Source organism: Octopus bimaculoides, chromosome 6 (genome assembly GCF_046866305.1).
Source record: "Octopus bimaculoides isolate indiv1 chromosome 6, ASM4686630v1, whole genome shotgun sequence".
Classification (NCBI taxonomy): Eukaryota; Metazoa; Mollusca; class Cephalopoda; order Octopoda; family Octopodidae; genus Octopus; species Octopus bimaculoides.
In genome coordinates, this window is record NC_142933.1 from 77,819,562 (window position 1) to 77,842,061 (window position 22,500).

Here is a 22,500-nt window from a genome sequence, read left to right on the forward strand (position 1 = left end):
TAGTAGGTCGAGTGACTGTGCAGAGGAATTTTCTCGTTAGCTCGACGTAAACTTAGTCGTTTTTGTAGATAACTTAGTCGTTTAGCTGTAGATAAGTCACACAAATCAGACTTGTAATGGAAGCCATTCCAGTCATGACATTCCGTTTTTTTTTTTTTTTTTTTTTTTGGATATCAGGAACTTCGGTGTTCTGTATTTTTTACGACTGAACGAGATTATTTTTTACGAGTGAATGGGATTAGACGTAGATTTAGCTGTTATTTCTCGCAAGTCTAGCCGTCATTCATCGATAGTATTTTTCTTGCGGAGTAGTATTACAGAAGAAAACGACCTTAGCTCTTCTTCACACACTATATTTCATTCTTTCAAAAGAGTGATGGTTGAAAGAGGTAGTGTGAGTCAGCATTAGGTTGCAAGATGGAGAGTTACACAATAGAAAGTTTTATATTAGCAATTACTGTAATAAAAATGTGTTCTGCATTGTCACAAAACAATATCCACGACTAAGATTGAATCGAAGATTGTTCCAATTGTATGTTTTCTTTGTTGACAATTTTTTGCTATTAAAATTCTGAACAGTTTCACATGAAAACATAGGAAAATGGTCTTTTCTATATAACTCCTATAAACTTACCATATTCTTTCCTAAACAGTATTCACTTGGATTAATGTTTGCCTTTTCGAGCATTTCTTTAACCTTTTCTTTTTCAGCCGTCGATTTACAATATTTGGAAAACACGGTATACCTGGGGTAAGTTAAAAAAAAACCCAGAAAAGTTAATCATTTACATATTTCAATACGACTTCGTTTTATCTCAAACTTCTTCAAAGAGATGAATTGGTTACTATTTTTACAACTTGTACTCTGAAAAAGTTACTACGTTCTCACCTCGCGAGAACAACAGATAAATAGAAAGTGGAAGAACAACCGACTCTCTCTTCAATTTTAACATACAGCTAGTACATAGAAGAATACACGCCATGCTAGAAAGGAATTGATGAAGCACTCTCAGAATTGTGCACTGTCATAAACGTCTCTATTATAGCATTACATTTGATATGAATCTGCAATGTAAGATGACTAATCGATGTATTCCAGCTAGTAACAACCTGAGTGTAAGATTTATGTAAATATATATTAATCTCTTGTTATGCTCAGCTAGAAGAGTTTTAATGAAGCATATGTATATTAAGTTCTAATACCAGGTTATTAGTGTCGCTATGCCTAAGCGAAATATTCGTCGTCATCGGCTCGTTCCTCGAATCCGAGTATTGATTGCTCCTCCTGGACAAATAAACATTTGGACTATTAATGCTTCTGGCGAATGTGGCTAACGAGACCAATCATTGAGTAGAAAACGCGATTGCATGGGCCAGCGAATGGACCATCAATTGACAGAAAATATTCTTATTTCAATTTTATCCGTAAGAAAGCATTCTAAATTTGAATGAATTTATATGGAAGACAGAGTCAGACACACATAACAAATTTAAAGGAAATGATATGGTCCAGAATCATTATTATTTCGATTCAGTAAGAATTCATCAATAACAATTTACAAGGGAGATAAATTTGTAATTTAAATTCAAATATGTATAATTACGTCTTAATAAATTCACTGTATGTTTTTCTGAATGGATATCCATTTTTAAATATTTCGGCAGCATCTGCGATTCCTGTGTAATAAAGTTGCTTTTCAACAAGAGCTCTTTCAAAAACATTGTTCTTTTTCAAGGCGTTCGGTCGAATGCACCTATAAAATAATAGTATCTGCGGATGAATTACCTTCAAAAATACCAAATTATCATAAGCATTTTCTTTCATATTTCTCAAACAGTGAAATTTATACAGAAAGCATAAGTGACAAGTATAGAAACAATTTGTAGATTATGAAATTATTTGATAAAGATTACTCAGAAATAGTGTGGGCAATCATAAAGGCTTTCAGTTCATAACGGTTAAAATATTTTCAAATTGTATCTTATTGAATAAAATAGTTTTATGCGAGATAAAATGATTCGACTTATATCACTGGGTTCATCTCCTTGTGGGTTCTTTTTCAGGAGAAAAAAAAGAACCTAGAGTGTGAGACAGACAACCAATTCATAGTTAGGCAATTAATATGAATCTCAGAGAACCCACTTCAATAGACTATCAAGCAGCATACAGAGGAGTTAGTGTTTTGTGTTTCGTAACCGGTGCTACGTAACACTCAACAATCAAGTCCTCTTATTTCGATGATTCGAATTCATACGTGATACGATCATACTGGAACACTGGGTCACGTACTGAATCTTGTCTTGTCTTTCATAAATATCTGGAAAAAATTACATTGAATACTTTGACTTTTTTTTTCAAACTATTGCGGTACCAAAAAGTTCTAAGATTTATTATTGTAAAGATCAGAAGCCACCACGTGGAATTTATCAATATTTTCTTGCAGTCCATTGATAATCTCCTGATGCATGTATATTGTTTTATTTGTTATTTTTTATTTTATTCTATTTATTTATCTATTGGCAGAAGAAAAATATAAAATGCATGATTAAAGCCCATTTCCGTAAAACGTTCAAGTGCTGTAGATAGATATATCAGGCAAGTAGGTTGGCGAGTGCTAAATGATGAATGAGTGTTATAATTATTACATTTCCTTCGTCGATGAATAATTTGAAAATCTTTCTTTCTATATTCTTTTCTTTGTTTCAGTCAGTTGACTGCAGCCATGCTGAGGCACCACCTTAAAGGGTTTTATTCGAACAAATCGACCCCAGGACTTATTTTATTCAGAGCCAAATACTTATTCTATCGGTCTCTTTTGCTGAACTGCTAAGTTACGGGGACGTAAACACACCAATATCAGTTGTCAAGCGGTGGCGTAGGAAAAAATACACCCACACACACACAAACACCCACACACACATACGACGGGTATCTTTTCAGTTTCCATATACGAAATACACTCACAAAGCTTTGGTCAGCCCGAGGCCATTGTATAATACACTTGCCAAGGTGCCATGCAGTTGGACTGAACCTAGAACAATGTGGTTAGGAAGCAAGCTTCTTACCATACAGCCACGCCTGCTATATGTTTCCCTCTTAAACACTTGTACAATTTTTGTATTTTGTTACTGATTTGTTTGCCAGTTATTCAATGTGATACACAGTTACAGTTAACTAGAAGTCTTTTGGGGTGCGGCTATTCTCTCACCTACTTTGACGCACTAAGATGAGTTGAGGTAAACGGTTGTAATCGCTGACCAAAGTCGATTTAAGGAAAAGTAGTAGTAGTAGTAGTAGTAGTAGTAGTAGTAGTAGTAGTAGTAGTAGTAGTAGTAGTAGTAGTAGTAAAAAGCAATAAAGAAACTCTTTTACCGGATGAAATGAAGTTCTGCAGCGTTAAGCTTTTGGACAAGCAAGAGCAATGAAACCTGGAACATACAAGCAAAAGAAAATGTTCAGACAGGATTCATTCAGTTAAAGCTATAACTACACAGTATTCTCTATCATAGAATATTACTCATTTCTTTTGACTCGACAAAATGGGAAATTAATGTGAAAGAGTTTAGTTATCACATCTTAGAACAAACACGAACTGAATAGTCATGCGTCAATTTGACTCAGCTGCAAATCCATCCCCGGTGGTCTTGGACTTCTTTCTGTGTTACTAAAGCATGATAGATATATAATTGGATTGATTAAAGTTTAAATCACTGTAAATTTTTTTGTATTTATACGCTTCCAACTTGTTTCAAAAATAATTCTTTATTAGGCCTGTATACTAATATTTTCATAAATTTTATCTGGTAAGTTTCTTTTTGACACAACAAAACATGTGAAATATGAAAACTTGAAAATACAATCTGCTCAATACATAGATGGAAGAATTTACTGAATGCACTATGATTAAATATGTCTTTTTTTTTATTTTGTGTCTACATGAGTTTTGTATATATGAGCTTTGTTCCACCTTGCTGCCTCTTTAGAGGTTCGATAGTTAACTCAGTCAATTCTGGGTTCAAATATCGCTAGAGTTGACCTTCCTTTTCGTACATTAAGTTAATTTAATAATCACTTCTCTATTAACTTTTAACATTTACGTGTTTCAGCCAGCGGAATGCAGCCATACTGGAGCATCACTTTTAAGGGTTTTGTCTAGTAAATCGACCTAGGTGAGCCGCTAAGTTACCGGATGGTAAACAAACGCAAATACCGACACACACACATGTATGTATATATATATATATATATATATATATATATATATATATATATACCCACACAAACACATATGCACACACCTCCGACTTCTTTCAGTTTCCCTTAACTAAATCCACTCACAAGGCTTTGGTCGGTCCAGGGCTAGAGTAGAAGATATTTGCCTAAGATGCCGCGCAGTCAGACTGAACCTAAAGCCACATAGTTGAAAAGTAAGCTTCTTATCCATGCATACGCGCCTGCGCCAATTCTTTTAAGAAATTTAACTTTATGCTTCAGAAATTAATACTCAATGCTAATTAAGTTTACCGGTAAGATATTTTAATTCCCGAGTGAATTCATTTCCTTCACCCTACCAATTCTTGTAAACAAATAAACATCTTCAGTTGCCAGTCATTCTGTTAAAATATAGGGCTCAGTAAAATGAAACCAGTATACCAAGACTTATGGGTAATACTGGACTGCATACCAGCTCATGGGTCGAGTCTTGCAGTAGATTAGGAATTTCATTGTGTATATTTTATCTTACCCTGCAGCTATGCGGGACACCGCCTTGAAGAATTTTAGTGTATCTGGACATTTTGACGATTATTTGAGCAGGCTAATAAATTTTCCTGAAGGAAACAATTGGACCGAGTGGACATGAGATATAATTCAAATCACATTTAGGTTATTTGATTCATATACATGTATATATGAAATATAACAGGAAAACGGAACAACAAAAAAAAGAAAAGAAAAGAGTAAACTTTAAAAAATACCTTCATATAAGATATAACGGTTTTTGTTCGTTTTTCTCCCAGTCTGGACCTGACCATAACGAAAATAATTAGTTAGGATAGTGCTTATAGAAGAGATTTATGTTATTTCTATACAATTCAAGAATCTATAAATTAGCGAATCATTATAGACACTTCCAGGAGGTAAGTGAAAGTGCTTAAATTGAAAATTTAAAGTTTGTTAAAAATCATAAACTGAATTGACCAAAATCCAAAACTTACATGTTGAGGCTGTGTGTCGATTTTCCGTCCATCGTGCCATATTCTTTGGTCTTGCTTGGTTGAGATTTGTTTTTGTATGCGCCTAGAGTGGTTGGATCCCTGAAAACGAGCGAATGAATGTCTTTTATTTAAGAACGTCAATCTTCATCTATAGAGAAGCAAATAGAAGAGTGTTTTGAATATGATCGCTCCCAGGAATGTATATTCATGAATATGAATTGTCAATTAAACGGAAAGTTTCACGTCAAATTTTACATATCCATAAGTTGACCAAAATAATTAGGTGTTTTCGGTGAAAATTCAGCGATTCGATTTTCATAGTATCCACGATGAAAACAATTAATTTTTAATTCAACTGTCTGAATATCGATACTATGGAGAGTAAAGATAGCTGTTGTAAGTTGCAGGGACTGGTGACTTTAGTTTAGATTTCAGACTAGTTTGGTGAGAGATAAATTTCAATAAGCGAATACTACTGCAAAAGAAGTTCTGTGATATTACTATGGCACAATAAATTTACGAACCTAGAAAAAATTTAGTTACTCACGTTCCTATCGATCCAGTTAAATCTCTCTGAGCTCTGAAAAGTCTGGAAAAGAATTCATCCCTGCTGCCTTTTGCACACATTATCAAATCGTTACAAATTTCATCTCTATTTTTTATGAGGAAAGAATCAATTTCATAAGTCACCTGCAAATATTTACCGAAAATATCTAAAATAATTATATAAAGAAAACATTTAGTCGATAATAGGGTTGACACATCTCACACGCAATTTCTTCTTCGTATTCTTATTTACAAAAGTCAGTTTTTACCTTACTTTCCTTTAAAAACATTACTAGCATAGTTCATACAGAAATGAATACAATAATACAGGAACGTGAAACAGATGAATTCAAAGACTGACGATTCGCTGATACAAAACATTTTCGTAACTAATACTTAGTGTAGCAGTAAGTTCTCGACGAACATATTCTATGACTTAGTAGCTAGGAAAGTTCGTTAGGTTAGATCGTTTTAAGTGACATAATAATTGTTTTAACTGCATGTTGTCAAAGACCAAAGAAATTTTTTTATATATATGGACAATGATTATATCTTGTACTGTTGAACAAGACAAGATTGTTATATTTCTATTTGTGAGTATCTTATACGTCTCTGTTCATGGAGGCAGGGCATGTTTAACGTACGATGTCAGCGTTTAATGCGGGTAACATGTGTGTGCGGAAGGTTAGGGAAAACGGATGAGGAGTATCATCTACAAAGAAGTGGGTGCTGTTAGAAGTAATGACAAGCAGATCTTTAATGTACAAGAAAAGAAAGGAAGTAAAACTGGGGCACACCAGAGTGAGATGGTGAAGGAGAGTTCTATCAACGCGCACTATAATCGGCCCGTCTGATAAGAAAATTCTAATCTAAGAGATGAAACACATAGACAGCAACAGGTAGACAGCCGGCCGGTTCAGAAGTTAATTTTCTTGGGTATGAAATACACTGTAGCGCTTTTCCAAAAGTTTAATGGAGAAAATAATGTTTAATTATTTGGCAAAGTCGTAGGGCCAGTTGGTTTGAAGCGAACGGATGAGATAGAGCACTTGCTGAGTGTGTTTGCATTGTGATCAGACTAACTGAGTCAAAAAGGAATGGTCTGGAATTGTCGAAGGTGTATATTTTGGAATTGAAGGTAAAGCAGACAGCAAATGCAGAAATTTCGCTTCTTTACATTAGTGATGTCTATGGAGCTTTTTCGGGTGGGTAGTAACTTGTAATTACAAAATTGATAAATATCCATTTGGTAGGAAACCAAGAGAATCGGCTGCAAGCCTAAACTTTGGTAATGAACGAAGATGTACTTGGCTTTTGGGATGGTAGTTTCATGCGAATTGAGACGGTGAGTAAAGACCAGCCGAAGTGGAGGAATTTAGGGAACTTGGAGCTATGGATTGTTTGAGTTACATAAAAGAACGGTGCTTGGCAGTTGTCTCCTAAGTATTGAGGATGAAGAAAATTTGTTGCCAGAGATAATCATAGTAAGCCTGACTGACTTACAATTACTTAGCGGACTTGATATAAATCGCAAAAGCTGCAATACTTATTTGGATACTCGGAGGTTGCTTTAGTCTAGCTTCAAATACAAACACTGTATAGAATATCTTTGTGATGATCAAATATTCGAGTGTGTGATGATACTAACTGTTGCTGAAAAATCTGTGACCGACCGAGAACCGGGGTTAAAGTTGTCAAAGTTGAACTGCCTAACAACAAGATCTCAGAAAATAGTTTTTGTTGGAAGATGAAAGCTAATCAAACATTTACCAGAAGGTGGAAGAGGGGGTCGGAGGAGGTAGAAACAGCAGATAATTTTAAAGCAGCAAGAATAGAAGGCATTGATCTAGCGTAACTGTAAATCATTTTTCCTGGTGTACCGGTGTAAGACATGATTTGCAGGGGATATGAATTCTATATGCTCAAAGACGCTACTTTGTAGAGCAAAGATTAACTCAATATAAACACATGCACACAAACACTTACAAGGACATAACATATATATGTACATATATATATATATATATATATATATATATATATATATATATATATATATATATATATGTACATATATATGTTATGTCCTTGTAAGTGTTTGTGTGCATGTGTTTATATTGAGTTAATCTTTGCTCTACAAAGTAGCGTCTTTGAGCATATAGATATGAATCCATCTAATATGACAATACTGGAGAAGAATTTACGCTCTAATTATTTTTTGATGGATTTTGTTTCTTGATGAAACTAAGAAGAAAAATAAAATTTCTCCACTGATTACATTATTCGTTTCTTAAGTCAATAGAATTTTATGTGAAATGTATTTGATATAAAGTAAAGAAAACAAAAAATAACGTTACCTTTCCAGCAAAATGTTGAATGGCAAAAAATCCGGTGACATCCTTCTTTTCATAGTATTTACGGTTTCCAAATGTTTTGTTTAACTTTGTGAACAAAGTATCACTGTTGGACTCTGGGAAGTGTGTTTGTTCATCAATTAGTATAAGCAATGACGGTGCCTAATGTATTAGAAAAATAAAAATTTCTGTGTGACATATTAAATATAAATCAACGAAATGCAATGGTAAGAAAATAGTATATTATATGGGCACTATAAAAAGTCGTTGTGATGTCATAAGAAGTCGTTTCGAGTAAAAGTATTTTTAATGGTTCGTTGATTTGAAATTTAGTCTGCTGTAGTCTTTTGTAGTGTTGTGAAGTAACTAGCACTTGTGAGTAGTGGTATAAAGCAGATAGGACTGTTGTAAAAGTTTAGACCCAATACAACGGTAAACATAAAGCTGACCTAATGAAGTGTGTATTAACTTCTTCGAAAAGAGATTGGTTTGTATGTGAAGGACAATAAAAAATGGCTGATTACACCTTCATTAGGTAAAAAAAAATGTCGATCGTAATGCCTATCAGTACGAATTTTTCAAAAGCCTGCTGTATGTATTGGCCCTTGAGCTTCTACTTCGAAGATTGGAGGCGCCGAGAGGAGACCCACAAGATCTAGGGTATGGAAAGTCAGTAACAGCGTATGCGTTCGATGTCACTGTCATCATATCCACGGACCAGGAACTACAGAGTGTAGGTGAGGTTCTAAAGGATTTCGAAGCAGTGGCAGGTCCAAGAATTCACCGGGATTAGTCGGCCAGCTTGTTCTTTCATTTATTGTGGAAGGGCAGGCGGCCTCTTGTAAGGCGCTCTATCTGTTACTTACAGCCGCTAAAGGGTGGGTTAGGGATGCCCTGGCTAAAGATGCGCAGGCATGCACTGAGGTTGAGGCATCTCTGGCTCTACCTGGACGGTGAGCGGGTACGGTCTCCGTTCGTTGACGAGTTATTTCCCAGGTTCACCTCTTTTGGTGAACTAGAAAGCTGAATCAAGCGTAGACGAAGGCTGGGAGCTTGGCAAGCAGAGTGTCGACAGGCGCTCGTGCTTCTCCCCCGAATGAACAATACCGGCGGAATGAGTACCAACTCGACGTACTACAAAAGGCTGGTAGAGGGTAAGAGTGATGACGGCCTGGGGAACACTCTGGGTTTCGATGAAAGTCGGCTTGCCAACCTGCATCGAAGGACTTTCGGCCCAGGTCCTATGGACAACTTCCAGAGATCCCTGGCATACAATCGTACAATCGAACCTCAGGGTTTCTACCGAACGGGTACTGTTACAGCTGGGGAGAGTACAGTTGTCAGCCTAATCGGTTACTAAGATCGTTCCGCCGTCTCCTCTAAAACGAGAAGAGAAATTCTGTTTTTTAACTGTAATAGCTATAGCGAAAGAGGTGATATGGAATACACGTGGAAGAGGTATCGCATCAGACACCTTCATCTCCAGGCATGCTTTGGTTAACCTCATTTTATGTCACCTAAGAAGTAAAGCATGTCTGGAGAAGAAATGCCTGACGGCAAAAAAGTATGAAACAAGATGTAAGAAAGTAGTCGGAATGTTGGGTATGTAAGCGCCTAATTAAGCAGAGAAAAAAAATGGACGAAGTAAACGGTTCAACGCAGGAATGTGGTTGGTGGGGTCAAACCCATTCTGCGTCCATTAATTTTTTTTTTTTTGTTTCATCTTCATCTGAAATTATAATGTATTTATTCATATATGTAATATCTATAAGGATATAAGACTTAGCATGACAGTCCCACTCTCAACAGGTAAGTTTCCAACCAAAAGATAATCATTAAATCAGCATATCATACTCTAGAATGTAGAACTCCAATCTATAGTCAACTGTTAGAAGAAACAAGCTACATTTAGGCATCTATCCCTATCTGAAATATTATCTTAACATTATCCAATATGCCTAAGATACATTTCAACAAATTTCGTGAATTTTCGAGTCAATCTAGCAACGAAATCACTGGCAACCAATTAGTAGTCCTTTAAAACAAATTGCAGATCTATTTATGCATTAATTAAATAAATTTTAATTTAAACAAAGTAAATCCTTAACAGATGACGTAGAATAATTAGTGCACAACTGTATAGCTAAAGGAATAGCAAGGTTTAAAACATTGAATGTACAGAATCAAATTTCAGTTGTTACTTTCTGTTATTTAGATTTTGAATTAAAATAATTATTGAGCCAATCAAGTAGACAGGATAAGCAAATTTAGAATGTATGTTCAAGATGTCTATGATTGGAATAATATCTGGTGGGTTGGTGTCCTGAATTACAATAACTCATTTAATTCAGTTTCAATGATAAACGCCCAAAGTCAGATTTATCGGAGGGTTTCTTAAAAATCACAGTAATTATGACTATTGTTAATTAACTTAGCAAAATCACTTTGTAATCTCTACGCACTATCAGACTTTAGAAAATTTTTTGTATGTAGATACAAAAAGCGTTAAGGAACAAACTATTTAATGAAAGTTTTCCGCTCGTTGAACTCTGCTAATAACTTTTATATAAAATACAGTTTCTTTTATCTTTTTTCATAATTTATTTGGCAATTAAATTGTGGGCAATTGAGTCTATGTATGGAATAATTAGCTTGTTCGTTCACCCGTTATACTTTAGCTAGAGAGGTGGAGGTGGAGTGAGTGAGAGGTGGAGTAAAAGTGAGAGAGAGAGAGAGGGAGAGAAGTGTAAATAGAGAAGACAGAAGGGAGGAGTATAATAATATACTATAGGCAAATGCATCGCGTGGTTAGTTGAAAGGAGAGGTAAAGAGCGGTGGAAAAAGACGATGAGAGAAAAGTGGGAGAGAGAATTGTTAATGACGTGCTATAGGGTGGGGATGGAAAGGTGAAGAGAAAGAGAGAAATGTTAAAGACATGAAGAAGGGAATTACATGGTTAAAAAGTTTGTTGGGATGGTAGTGAGAAAGAGAAATATAAAATGCTTAGCAGACGGAAATTTTAAAATCATATAATATTTATTGTGATTGGAAGTGAAATAACTTAGCAAGATAAAAATAAAAATTATCCTTTCTTTCTTAAACAGCTTCTCGTAATCTTATCTGTCTGGAATTTCCACAGAACCCTCGAGTAAAATTAATTTACTTACCTTTTCAAACATATTCAGTATCTCTTCATTGCCTTTAAATTTGTCATTGTTATAGAATAACTGAATTCCTTCCTCTTTGTAGAGTTCCATTTCCATTGTAAAAATGTGTTTTTCAAGGTAACTCTGTAATTTTTCATTTGTAAAATTTATGACAAATTGTTCAAAACTGTTTGTTTCTAGACTTTCAAATCCTGACATATCCAAAATGCTAATTGAATTCGAACTGCCTCTCCTGCAAAATAAATTCGTTTATTGATAAATATTAGTTTAAAGTAAGAGGAACATACTAGAAATGCTTAATAAATGCAATCTAGTGATATTTAGATGAGTACATCTACGTTCTAGTTCTATAGTTAAGAGATGAGGAATAATATACATTATTTAAATTATTTACATTTGACGGATATTTGTCCTCATCTTGTTTATTGTTAACACAACGTTTCGGCTGATATACCCTCCATCCTTCATCAAGTGTCTTGCGGAAATTTCGAACCTGGGTTCTCATTCCTAAGGTATTTTTCGATGTTGTTGTTGTTGTTGTTATTATTATTATTATTATTATTATTATCCAGGTCACTGCTTGAAATTGGACTCGGAATCTTGGGGTTAGTAGCCTGCGCTCTTAACCACTACGCCACTAACAACAAACAAGATGACAAATATCTGTCAAACGTAAATAATGTAAATAATGTATCTACGTTCTAGGTTGTAACTCTTCCAACGTCTACGTTACTTTTCGTTTTCCTAGACCCATAAAGAACTTATCAGTAATGTACTAGGCTCCTTCAATCGATTGTCTATCCATTCGTAATATCCATTCTGTACCTAAACAAGGCTATGAGTTGTAATAAGTAATTAACTTTATGTTGTTAATCAAGTATATGATCAAATACTTCAGTCACTTAAAGAACACATGTATTATGAATACTCATAACCGTCCTGCAATCTGTAAATATAGTCTTGAAATATAATATAGGCGATCAAATGCTTGCACTGGATGGCTTATTGTGTATTTGAGTAAACAGAAATTTGTAGAGATGTCTCAGTCTTGGGGATAAGTTTTTTGTTGCTTTTTGTTTGATTGTTTGTTTTTTGTCAGTTGATTCGATCTTGACTCAGAAAACGATTTAAATTATATGGCAGTCCGTTATTCAACAAAGTCATTACTTCTCATTCATTTCTTTCTCAACTGTTGTTATTCATCTTCAGGGCAGCCCTATGAAGGTGCCGTATGAGCAAAGACGTTGCATCTGTGATCGTCCTGCTTATTTTTTTGCAAAGAAAACATTGTTTCTTTCCTTTTTTTAAGACTGCAGGGTGTGATTTAGATGGGATTCGCTTGTGATCTATCGCAAGTCGAGAGACTGTAAAAAGGCTCCCTCTTATTCTCAGATATTTGCCAAGTTCTGAAGTGCTGCAATAACTAAATATTCTACGTGACACAAATGTACGGTGTCTCAGACAATATGTGAAGATAGGACAAAACAGTTCATCGAAAAGGTGACATTTTAACCATTCAGTAATTGTAACTTAACAAGTGAGAAGATAACGGAATATTTCGTAATGTCTAACAGTCAGTAGGGGAACGTTTGATATTACGAAGGTGAACGAAATATAAACATTTAGTTCCAACAATTTATGCAATACTTTGTAAAAAAATTTATCTGGTATTAATATATGAGAATAGGTGGTAATAAAACAAAATGTATTTTATATATCATTCTTAATTTAGAGTAGCAGCGAATAGTAAAAAAATCTTGCCTCGTGTTGTGTCCATCAGATGATTTTTTTACCATTTCAAGAAAAAAAATTCTTAATTTTAAGCCGATAATACTCCTTACCTTTCTCTTACGGAAAGATATAAACATCTAACAATAATATCCCTACTTGTATAAGTTTTAACCTTAGACATGAATAACTGATTATTAAAATCTAAAATAATTGAAATTTTACATATCAGAACTTGAAAGGGATGAATTCATCTTGGCAATAATCCATGCAAACAGCCGAGAATATAAAGATTTAGCAAATGCATCTCTTTCTTCTTCTGCTTGTTTTTTGCTCTTGATGGTGCTCACAATATCATCTAGAAAGAAAATTAGGAAAACAGGAGGAATTATGATGCATAATCATTTTCTTATTTCCAAAACGTTACTTTCTTATAAATGCTTTATAGAAGAATGAAATACATTTGGGGTAGGAGATTTAACGATCTAGAGAATATGGTTTCAACTAGAAATAATTCATTAATGAGTACCTCTTTCGTTTGGCATTCATTTTCATGAAAAAGGATTCAGCATTACAGTATAAGATGGTACATGGAAAATTGTAGTTCGGTATTCTTACATGATTGAGTAGTTTCTGTCAGCTCTTATGAGTTCTGCTATCGTAATTAAGTGAAATTAACCACTTATTGGATGCACAAAGCAAAATCAAGTATTGGGTACGGACACATTATATCAATTCTATTATTCTACTTTATTTATTTTTATTTATTTTTTTATTTATTTACAGCTGAATCTAGCAATTTATCCACTTTGATTCACAAGAGAACATTATTTGCAACGGATGGCATTACTCCACTCAATAAATTATCAGCTTTAATATTTCGTTTTAAACTTTTTATAGAATTTGTGCTGCTTTCTAAAATGGGAAGTAGAAAAATTGTAGATTATAACAAGTAGAAGAATTGCATATTGTTCAACGACAAAGCTATTGTTTTATGTTACAGGATACATCTTTATTAAATCGTTGCTAGAATCATTTCTTTCTTTAAGGTTTTCAAACCACTTTTCAATGCTAACTCGAATTGGATACATTAGAAATATACACTGCTGGAGCTAATTCTTTGATAACAAGTCCGAAAATAATGTTTCCCTTATACAAAATAAAATATGCTAACCTGGTGCCATCAATTTCTTTTCCAGGAGCACATTCATGAGTTCAGTTAAATCCAGACCCATTAATTCAGCCACTAAAACGAGAGAAAAGAAAGCAATATAATTTTTGATATTACATTGTTACCTTCGTTATAGCATTTTAATCATTTTATTGGTCTTCATCCGTTCTCCAATTATTCTTTATTTTTCATTTCTGAAGAAAATAATGCGTTAAGTCATGTCTATTAAATATTTAATTCGTCAGTGTAAACTTTTTCTTCACATCACCGTCGTCGTCATCATCGTCGTCATCGTCGCCATCACCACCACCACCACCACCACCACCACCACCACCACCACCACCACCTTCTAGCACTGGAGATGTACTACGGTGTCAGCTGTTCACTACCAGTGAACTAATGTAACACCTCTTATGTTTCGAGCACCTTTCGGAGTATTTGAGCGGTACCAAGCAGTGCTGTTTTCTGAAAGTGCTCCACACTTATTGCAGCCCCTATTTGTTTCATGTACTTCTCAAGATTTTTACTCCCTGTTACCAGGGCTCCGACAATTATTGGTACTACTACCACCGTTTCAGGCGACCACAACTGCTTAACTTCCCAAGCTAACCTGTCATATCTTTTCAACTTTTCTTTCTTCCTTATTGCATACCTTGTTGTCGGCTGGGCATGCTATATCTATGATCCAGCATAGTTTGTTTTCATTCTCAATTACGACGATCTCTGGCTTCCTATTCTCTATCTCATGGTCGCACTGAGTCATAAAATCCCACAGGATCTTTGCATTAACATTTCCAATGATGCCTTCGGGTTTGTGGTCGTACCAAATTTTTGTTCTGTCAAGTCCATACCTGTTGCAAAGTGTCCAATGGACAAGCCTGGCGATATTGTCGTGGCGTCTCCTATATTCCTTCTGGGCTGGTGGCGTACATTAGCTGGTAATATGCCATACGGTTTCACCATTTTGTCCACAGATTCTGCACTTATCATTTTCTGCTGTGTTGTCTATTCTGTATTTTATGTAGTTTGCTCTTAGCGCTTGCTCTTGGGCAACACAGATTAGAGCCTCCGTTTCTGGTTTTAAATCACTTTTAGTCATCCACAGCCATCTTTTTTCCCTGTCTGTCTTACCTTCAATATCCCCATGAAATTGACCATGCATTCTTTTCTAACCTCAAATATTATTGTGTCGTACCTATTCTTATATTCTTGAGGTAGGTCTAATTTCTCCTCTTTTTCCGCATACCTCTTCTTCGCTATTCTTTCTTCAGCTTCCTTGTTGGGGTGTACTGCTCGTACACTGGGTTCTGTGCATTTCTTACCTATTTCATCTGTATTGTTACTGTTTTCGTTCGGTCTATCATGAGATATTTGTGTCTTAATTTGGCTAATTTCAGAGTCAGTTAACCTTTTATTTCTAATGATGCCTCTACGTATATTATTTAGGCTATTTACATTTATATATCTGCGTACTTCATTGCCTACTAAGTTTCTCCATGAAATGTAAGTTTGTACTATGAGGTAATTGTTTTGATTTAGTTGGGCTGTAAAGTAAGCTTTCAACACATCTCTATAATCCTCTCTAGTTCATTTTATGCGTCTTGCTTTAGGTGATGTTTTTGGTGGTGTTACTACAGGCCTAGGGTTAGAGTTATCATGGATCTGATTACGTAGTAGATCGTTTTTTAGAGAGCTTGTTCCAGCAGCAGACTTTTTAACCCGCAGTCTAGTTCCCTACTGAGTAACGCGGTCCTTGTTGTCCCGGGTGATGTCCGATCTGGCGTGAATTTTGACTTGTCATTAAGGCATTGACAGGGACAATAGGAGACGGGCCTGTTTGTTCAGAATTGACTTGACACCGTTTGCCTGTTCTTCGAATGGATATATTTATCATATCGTAGGCTGATAGATCGAAAATCGCCTCTATTGTTCGTAGCTATGTTTCCCGGCATAACTGTTTGGTTATGTTTTAAACTGAGTGACTAATTTGCTCTTTTTTTTACTTGTTTGTGGGAAGTCGCTCCGTTTTGGTTTGTGTTCAGTACGGTGGCACGTGACACGTGTTTTTTCTTTTATTTTCCCTGTGTTTACGTGTACGTCGTGTAGGTATTATTTCTGTTGCTTGTAAATATTAACATGTGTACATGGATGCGTGGACAGTCGCATGTATAGGTAATTATTCAAATTACGTACTTATTGTGTAAGTGGTGCTTTTCCAGGTTTCCTGGTGCTGGATTCAGGTTCTCGCGTATGTTGCATTGAGATATCGTGCATTTAAGAAAGAAACTACCCTTTATATGAGAAAAGTCTTTCCAAATTTTTAGTTCCTCTGCTTAACTGAACTTTTCCCACAGTTGTATTGTGAAGCTTTCTTTCCATCGCACCAATGTTATTGGATTGAGTTTGTTTTGTGGAGAGAGCTTCTCAGTGTATGTCCATGTAGTTAATTATTATTATTAGTAGTAGTAGTAGTAGTAGTAGTAGTAGTAGTAGTAGTAGTAGTAGTAGTAGTAGTAGTAGTCCAATGTTTAACTAATTGATTATATATAATACAGTCGCAAAATATCAGGAGTTATTCCTATAGAAAATAGTAGGGAAATCATTTTTATGATTTTCCAAAAAGAATTATTAAACTTATTGGAATGAGAAAGGAGGATTCGCGAAGAAATACGTAATAAAAGCGCGCTGTTTTCTTTCGACTTTTTATCTCTGGCTTTCTACGCTTGCATGGATTTTGCAGGTACATAATTTGAGGTTTTATTTTACAGCAGGATGCCCAGTTATTGTTGTTTCTAATCCACTACTCTTCGAAAGCAGAGAGTTATAAGACACATTGTTCACGGGAAAAGTAAACATGTGCAGCAACTTTCTGCAGCATTTCTACCATAAATTCTGATGAACCAAAACCTCGTTAGTGACATTTGATAGATGGAGACTGTGTGGAAGCCAGGTCTGTCCTTCTGTTCTTGCATAGTAGACATAATCTAATTCGCCATTTGATTGAGCAACCCTATATGCCTTTCTGTATCTTTACTCGAGTTCGGTGTGTTGCAAGCATTTAGGCCAAGATTTCGGTTTTAGATAACCTCTTCCCTTCTCCCGAATATTCACTAATCCAACAATTGATTATGCAAATTTCGTATGTGTATTTCGTGTGCAAGATTCTTGATGTGGATACGTGTGTTGAAAGAAATACAATTAAACCTTGGGAGAGGCATTATGCCGGTAATAAACACACGCACTGGTTCAGTCCTTTATTAATTTATAAACAGTATATAGTTTTTTGTTAATCATTTCATTGCACTCTTGCAATCTCTTCAGTAAGTGGAGAGACAAGTTACTGAAGAGATTGCAAGAGTGCAATGAAATGATTTAACAAAAAACTATATACTGTTTATAAATTAATAAAGGACTGAACCAGTGCGTGTGTTTATTACCGGCATAATGCCTCTCTCAAGGTTTAATTGATTATGCAAACTTATCTCTCTTCTCTGACGAAGCTATGAAACAATTTTTTAGAAAAACAAAAGTTATGCCTCTCAGTGATAATGAAAAAATAACGGAAACAAAACTAATAACAATACCGTTCGCAACAGCATCTTCCGTGGTTATATGAATTCTTCCATTGTCATCTTCAAAGTTTATTGATGTGAGGTGAAGAATAGCTGCCAGCGATTTCTCTATTCGCACAATATCCTAAACAAAGGACAAAAATGTCAATTAGTTTTATTAATTTATTAATATTTATTAATTTATTAAATTTTATTGTTTCACACACACACACACACACGCACACACACACACATACACACAAACACACACACACAGACACACACATTCTTTTCTCTCTCCATCACTCTTTTTCTTCTCTCTATCCCCATTTTTCTCCGCTTCTCTCTTTCTCTCTCTTTATCTCTCTCTCTCTCTCTTTCTCTCTCTCTCTCTATATATATATATATATATATATATATATATATATATATATATATATATATATATATATATCTGTCTATCACTCTATCTATCTATCTATCTATCTATCTATCTATCTATCTATCTATCTATCTATCTCACTCTCTCTCTCTTTCTTTCTTCCTCTCGCTTTCTTCCCCCCCCCCCTCTCTCTCTCTCTCTCTTCTTTCTCTCACTCGAAGAAGAAGAAGAAGAAGAAGAAGAAGAAGAAGAAGAAGAAGAAGAAGAAGAAGAAGAAGTCGGTTGTGCTTAAATCTGGTGGGAGGGATTCCTGTGAGTTTCTCACAGCTAGTACTACCTTAAGGTAGATGCTATGGATGCAACACCAGAATCCAGGAGGCCCAATTGCAAGTTTGAACGAAGTCGTTTTTAGGGAGGATCGACAGTTGCACACGATGCTTCCCACTTCACGCCACCGATGTTGCCCATGTTTAGAACGCAAGGATCGATTCTGCCAGGAGAATGCAAAGAGCTAGAGCTCGGGTACTTCATTTATCGACCTCGAACGAATACAAGACAAAGTCGATCTCGGTGGCTAAATATTACATGTAAACAATACGGGATATTAAAGATTTTAAATATAGTTTGTAACTCAAACTAAATATATGATAGTGTATTATAATGGGAGGGTCATTATGTCAATAATAAATACATGCACTGGTTCAATTTCACTTCTTTATTGTTAGTGAATTGGTTAGTTATTTAACAAACCAACTAATCGATCGCTTGCTTAATTAGTTAGTTAAACAATCAAGCAGTTGTTTGTCAAAGTCCTTTCATCACCATTCTTGATCTCATCAATGACACACCCTCACCCCTCTTCTGATTGTTTAACTAACTGATTAAGCAAGCGATCGATTAGTTGGTTGGTTAAATAGCTTATCAGTTAACTAACAATAAAGGAGTGAAATTGAGCCAGTGCATGTGTTTATTATTGGTGCGATGTATCTCCCAAAATACAACAAAATTTGTTTCAACACACGAGTTCACATCAAGAATCTTGCACACCATACGCAATAACGAAACATATTTTCACCTCTTCCTTGAAATCCAAATCCTTTAAAATTTTGATGATGTCCTTATAAGACGTTGGTCGGTCATGTGTATGAGGATATGAAAATATTCTGTTGAGAAATTAAAGACAAAGTAGGGTGTAAATAATTGTCCAAATGTAAGAAAGAAATAAAGTTAGTTTATTATTCTGCAGTCTGCAGGATTCCATTAGACTACTCGCAGTGAGAAAAGTTTTCCTTTTCTAGTAAACTAAACTGTAACCTTGACAAACAATCCAAACAAATACTTGAACTAAAATATATAGAATAAAGCAGATAAAATTGTACAAATTTATAGGAGAGGTAAGGTGGAGTTGCATGACATCCTATTCGCTTATTCTTTTTACCAATTCAACATCTTTCACTCGAATGAAATTTTTACGTTGACTTGGAAAAAAAAATGATTTCTCTTCCCCGAATACAAAAACAATTGTTGATACTATTGTTTAACTTTCAGGTCAGTTTTGTTCAATTAAACCAATGATCATAAGCATCACAACCGGGACTATCCCATGTCTTTTTCTCAGACATGATTTATGTAGGATTATATGATGCAACACAGTAGGATGGGATCTGAGCGAGAGTTGGCAGCTTTTTCTAGAAGAATGAAAGTTTTCATAGACTCTCCATGAGTTGCTCTACGAAGTCAACTGACATACGGGACGGACGAAGCGTATGTATTCGATTGAGTCGGAACGTTGTTGGCATTTATTTTGTCAGCATTAAAGGACGAAATCCAAAGATAGCTCTGCTAGTATTTATGACGTGCACAGTATTTTGCCGACTAGAATTCCTTTTCTACTTTGAAACACTTAAAAAATATTGAGCTAATGAGGAAGCGTCGAATTCTTTTGACCGTAAGTCGTTTCGATTCGGGTCGATCTGTGCCGACCTCGCTAGTGCTTAGTTTGGATTAAACAAAAACAGCAAAGGAATTGAAATCTTCTCTTGTTACAAAAGAAACTGCTATGTCGCATGTTCCAACAATTAAAAATAGATTGGAAAACAATGTTCTGAACATGTAATCTGCTTACACTGAAGGATGGGATGGCGTATCAAGATAGAGTAATTTAAAGTACTGGCAGCTTCGATAGAAATTCTGCATATAAATGACTTAAGGAAGAGGGATAAAGACTAGAGATTTAATTATCATATCGCTATTTTCGACTCATCTGTCTTTATTGCCTGTATACAATTATGTCATGTGGGTAAGATATGAAGATATGAATGAACGTTTCTATTCTTCCATCAGTCCACAGAAAATCATAAAATCTACAATTGCATGTTAAATAAACTTGCGTTCTGCTCTTTATAGTAAAGGTTTTCACTTTTCGTGGTACCCAGTCAAATTATGAGAGAGTTTATCCGATAAAAATTAATTTATTGAGTGTAGTATTATACAACAAAGATAAGCAAATATGAACCAACGACACTTCGAGTAGAGTAGTGGTCTTTTGTAGTAAGGAGTGAGCTTCGAGCTTTTTGCTAAGTTTCCTCTAAAAAGTGATTAAATATTTTCCAAAACACAAAAGAAGCGTTTCAAATTCGGGAGGGAAAAACTTTCCTTACCTGTAATCTGCTTGTTTTGTAATTTTGTATTGCGAAAAATCTTCTTTCAAAAAGGCATAAAATATGTGAAAATTACTTTCATGCTGATTTTGTTTAATCAGCCGACTTTTTTCCAACATATACTCGCAAATGACGGCTACAATACAGAGACAGGTACGGAACAAAATTAATTTAATTTTTTAATTAGCATACATTTCGAAGTTGATAAATTGACAAAAGATGCGATGTGACAGAAATGATAAGAAAATTTAGACAATTTAATATTGGTAAAATGAGAAGTAATAACAACAAAGGTTTGAGAAGTGAAATAAGTATACAAATAACTGTTTTAGCGCTTTGTTTGTCCTGTGTACCATATGTGATACATAAGGCCTATTTCTCTTGTGTCCATGCATCGTGTATGATATACATTCCAAATTTTATTCAACCACTAAAGTAAATTGGAGCTACTGAGAGGAATTTTATATTCCTCAGAATGTATGCTGCAAGGGCTAAATAAAAGTCTGAAACAAGTATGGAAGTATGAAAACTTGTGAAAATACTTTAAAACAGCTTCCACCTTGCAGGCACTGGCTTAAGAGAAGTTATAATGTGCATTGCAAGAAAGTTTACTGCTATCAACAAATTAGTTTTCCACTTACAGAAAACACCAAAAACTCAATGATCAGCAGAGAAGCTATGCATAGTCTTAGAAATGTCATAGATGGCATTTTCGTTTTTACTTTTTCTACATATTTTTCTTTTGATGTTTTCAGTTTATGGATTGCAGCTTCATTGGAGACACCGTATTCAGGGATTATAGACGGTCATGTTGAACCCAATATGTATTTCAATCAAATATTTCTTTCGTTGATCTATGTTGATATCTAAAACAAAAACCGTTTTAACTGATGGTTTAACGTCTAAACACACATCCACTCATGCACACATACACACATTCATATATATACATATGTGTGTATGTGTGCGTGTGTGTTCCAGTGTATCTTACTCGCCATCCTCCGGAGCAACACCTTTTCCATTTTGTCCGCTAGGACCATGACACAAACTGACAAGCTTCTTTAGATATTACTTGTTACTTACAAAGATAAGATATTCTTTGAAAATACCGAATGATCAAATTAAAAACCGGTCTGTTATTTTTCAGCTATGTAATAACACGAGTACCTTTTTTTTTTTTTTTTTTTGGAGTATTATTTTCCTTCTCTCCGAACTTTTTCCTCTTTCGTTTTTGTGACGAAGAGCCATGTTCGAAACGTCACACCCTCTCTTTTTAACATCTTAAATTTTCTCTGAGTGTCAATCTAATACAATCACTGTGTACGTCCTTTTGATACTTGTTCTTCCTGTTTTTGTTTTTAATTTTGATTTGCCTATATATATAAATATATCTACAATTAATGAAAATACATGGTTCTGGGTTCAGTGGCACCTTGGGAAAGTGTTTTGCACCACAGCCCCGGGTCGACTTGTACTTTATGAGTGAACTTAATAGATGAATGTCATGTGGAGTCCCGTCGTATGAGTGTGTGCCATGTATGAGTGTGTTCATGTATTCCTCACCACCAGTTGTTTATGTGCCTGTAGTTTACAAATTCCGACAAAAGAAATTGATAGAACATGTAACACTTAAAATATAAATACTGTGGTCTATTTGTTCGATGAAACATTTCAAAGCGGTGCTCCATCATGGCTACAGTCCCAGCAATGAAATAAGTTAAAGA

The 22,500-nt window shown here is 35.0% G+C and overlaps 1 protein-coding gene across 1 annotated transcript in view; it reads right to left on the reverse strand.

The window, feature by feature from the left end:
• Window positions 1–22,500, reverse strand: part of LOC106874956 (chitin synthase chs-2) — a 97,005-nt gene that overhangs the window by 49,962 nt on the left and 24,543 nt on the right. Inside the window, exons 5-17 of the mRNA XM_089354125.1 lie at window positions 20,777–20,912; window positions 19,192–19,279; window positions 17,768–17,879; window positions 14,187–14,258; window positions 13,238–13,370; window positions 11,285–11,516; window positions 8,121–8,279; window positions 5,765–5,907; window positions 5,218–5,316; window positions 4,978–5,026; window positions 3,374–3,429; window positions 1,605–1,754; window positions 635–746 (exon numbers count right to left, since the gene is read on the reverse strand). Of these exons, the coding sequence (XP_089210251.1) occupies window positions 635–746; window positions 1,605–1,754; window positions 3,374–3,429; window positions 4,978–5,026; window positions 5,218–5,316; window positions 5,765–5,907; window positions 8,121–8,279; window positions 11,285–11,516; window positions 13,238–13,370; window positions 14,187–14,258; window positions 17,768–17,879; window positions 19,192–19,279; window positions 20,777–20,912 (1,541 nt within the window). The remainder of the gene's footprint in view (window positions 1–634; window positions 747–1,604; window positions 1,755–3,373; window positions 3,430–4,977; window positions 5,027–5,217; window positions 5,317–5,764; window positions 5,908–8,120; window positions 8,280–11,284; window positions 11,517–13,237; window positions 13,371–14,186; window positions 14,259–17,767; window positions 17,880–19,191; window positions 19,280–20,776; window positions 20,913–22,500) is intronic.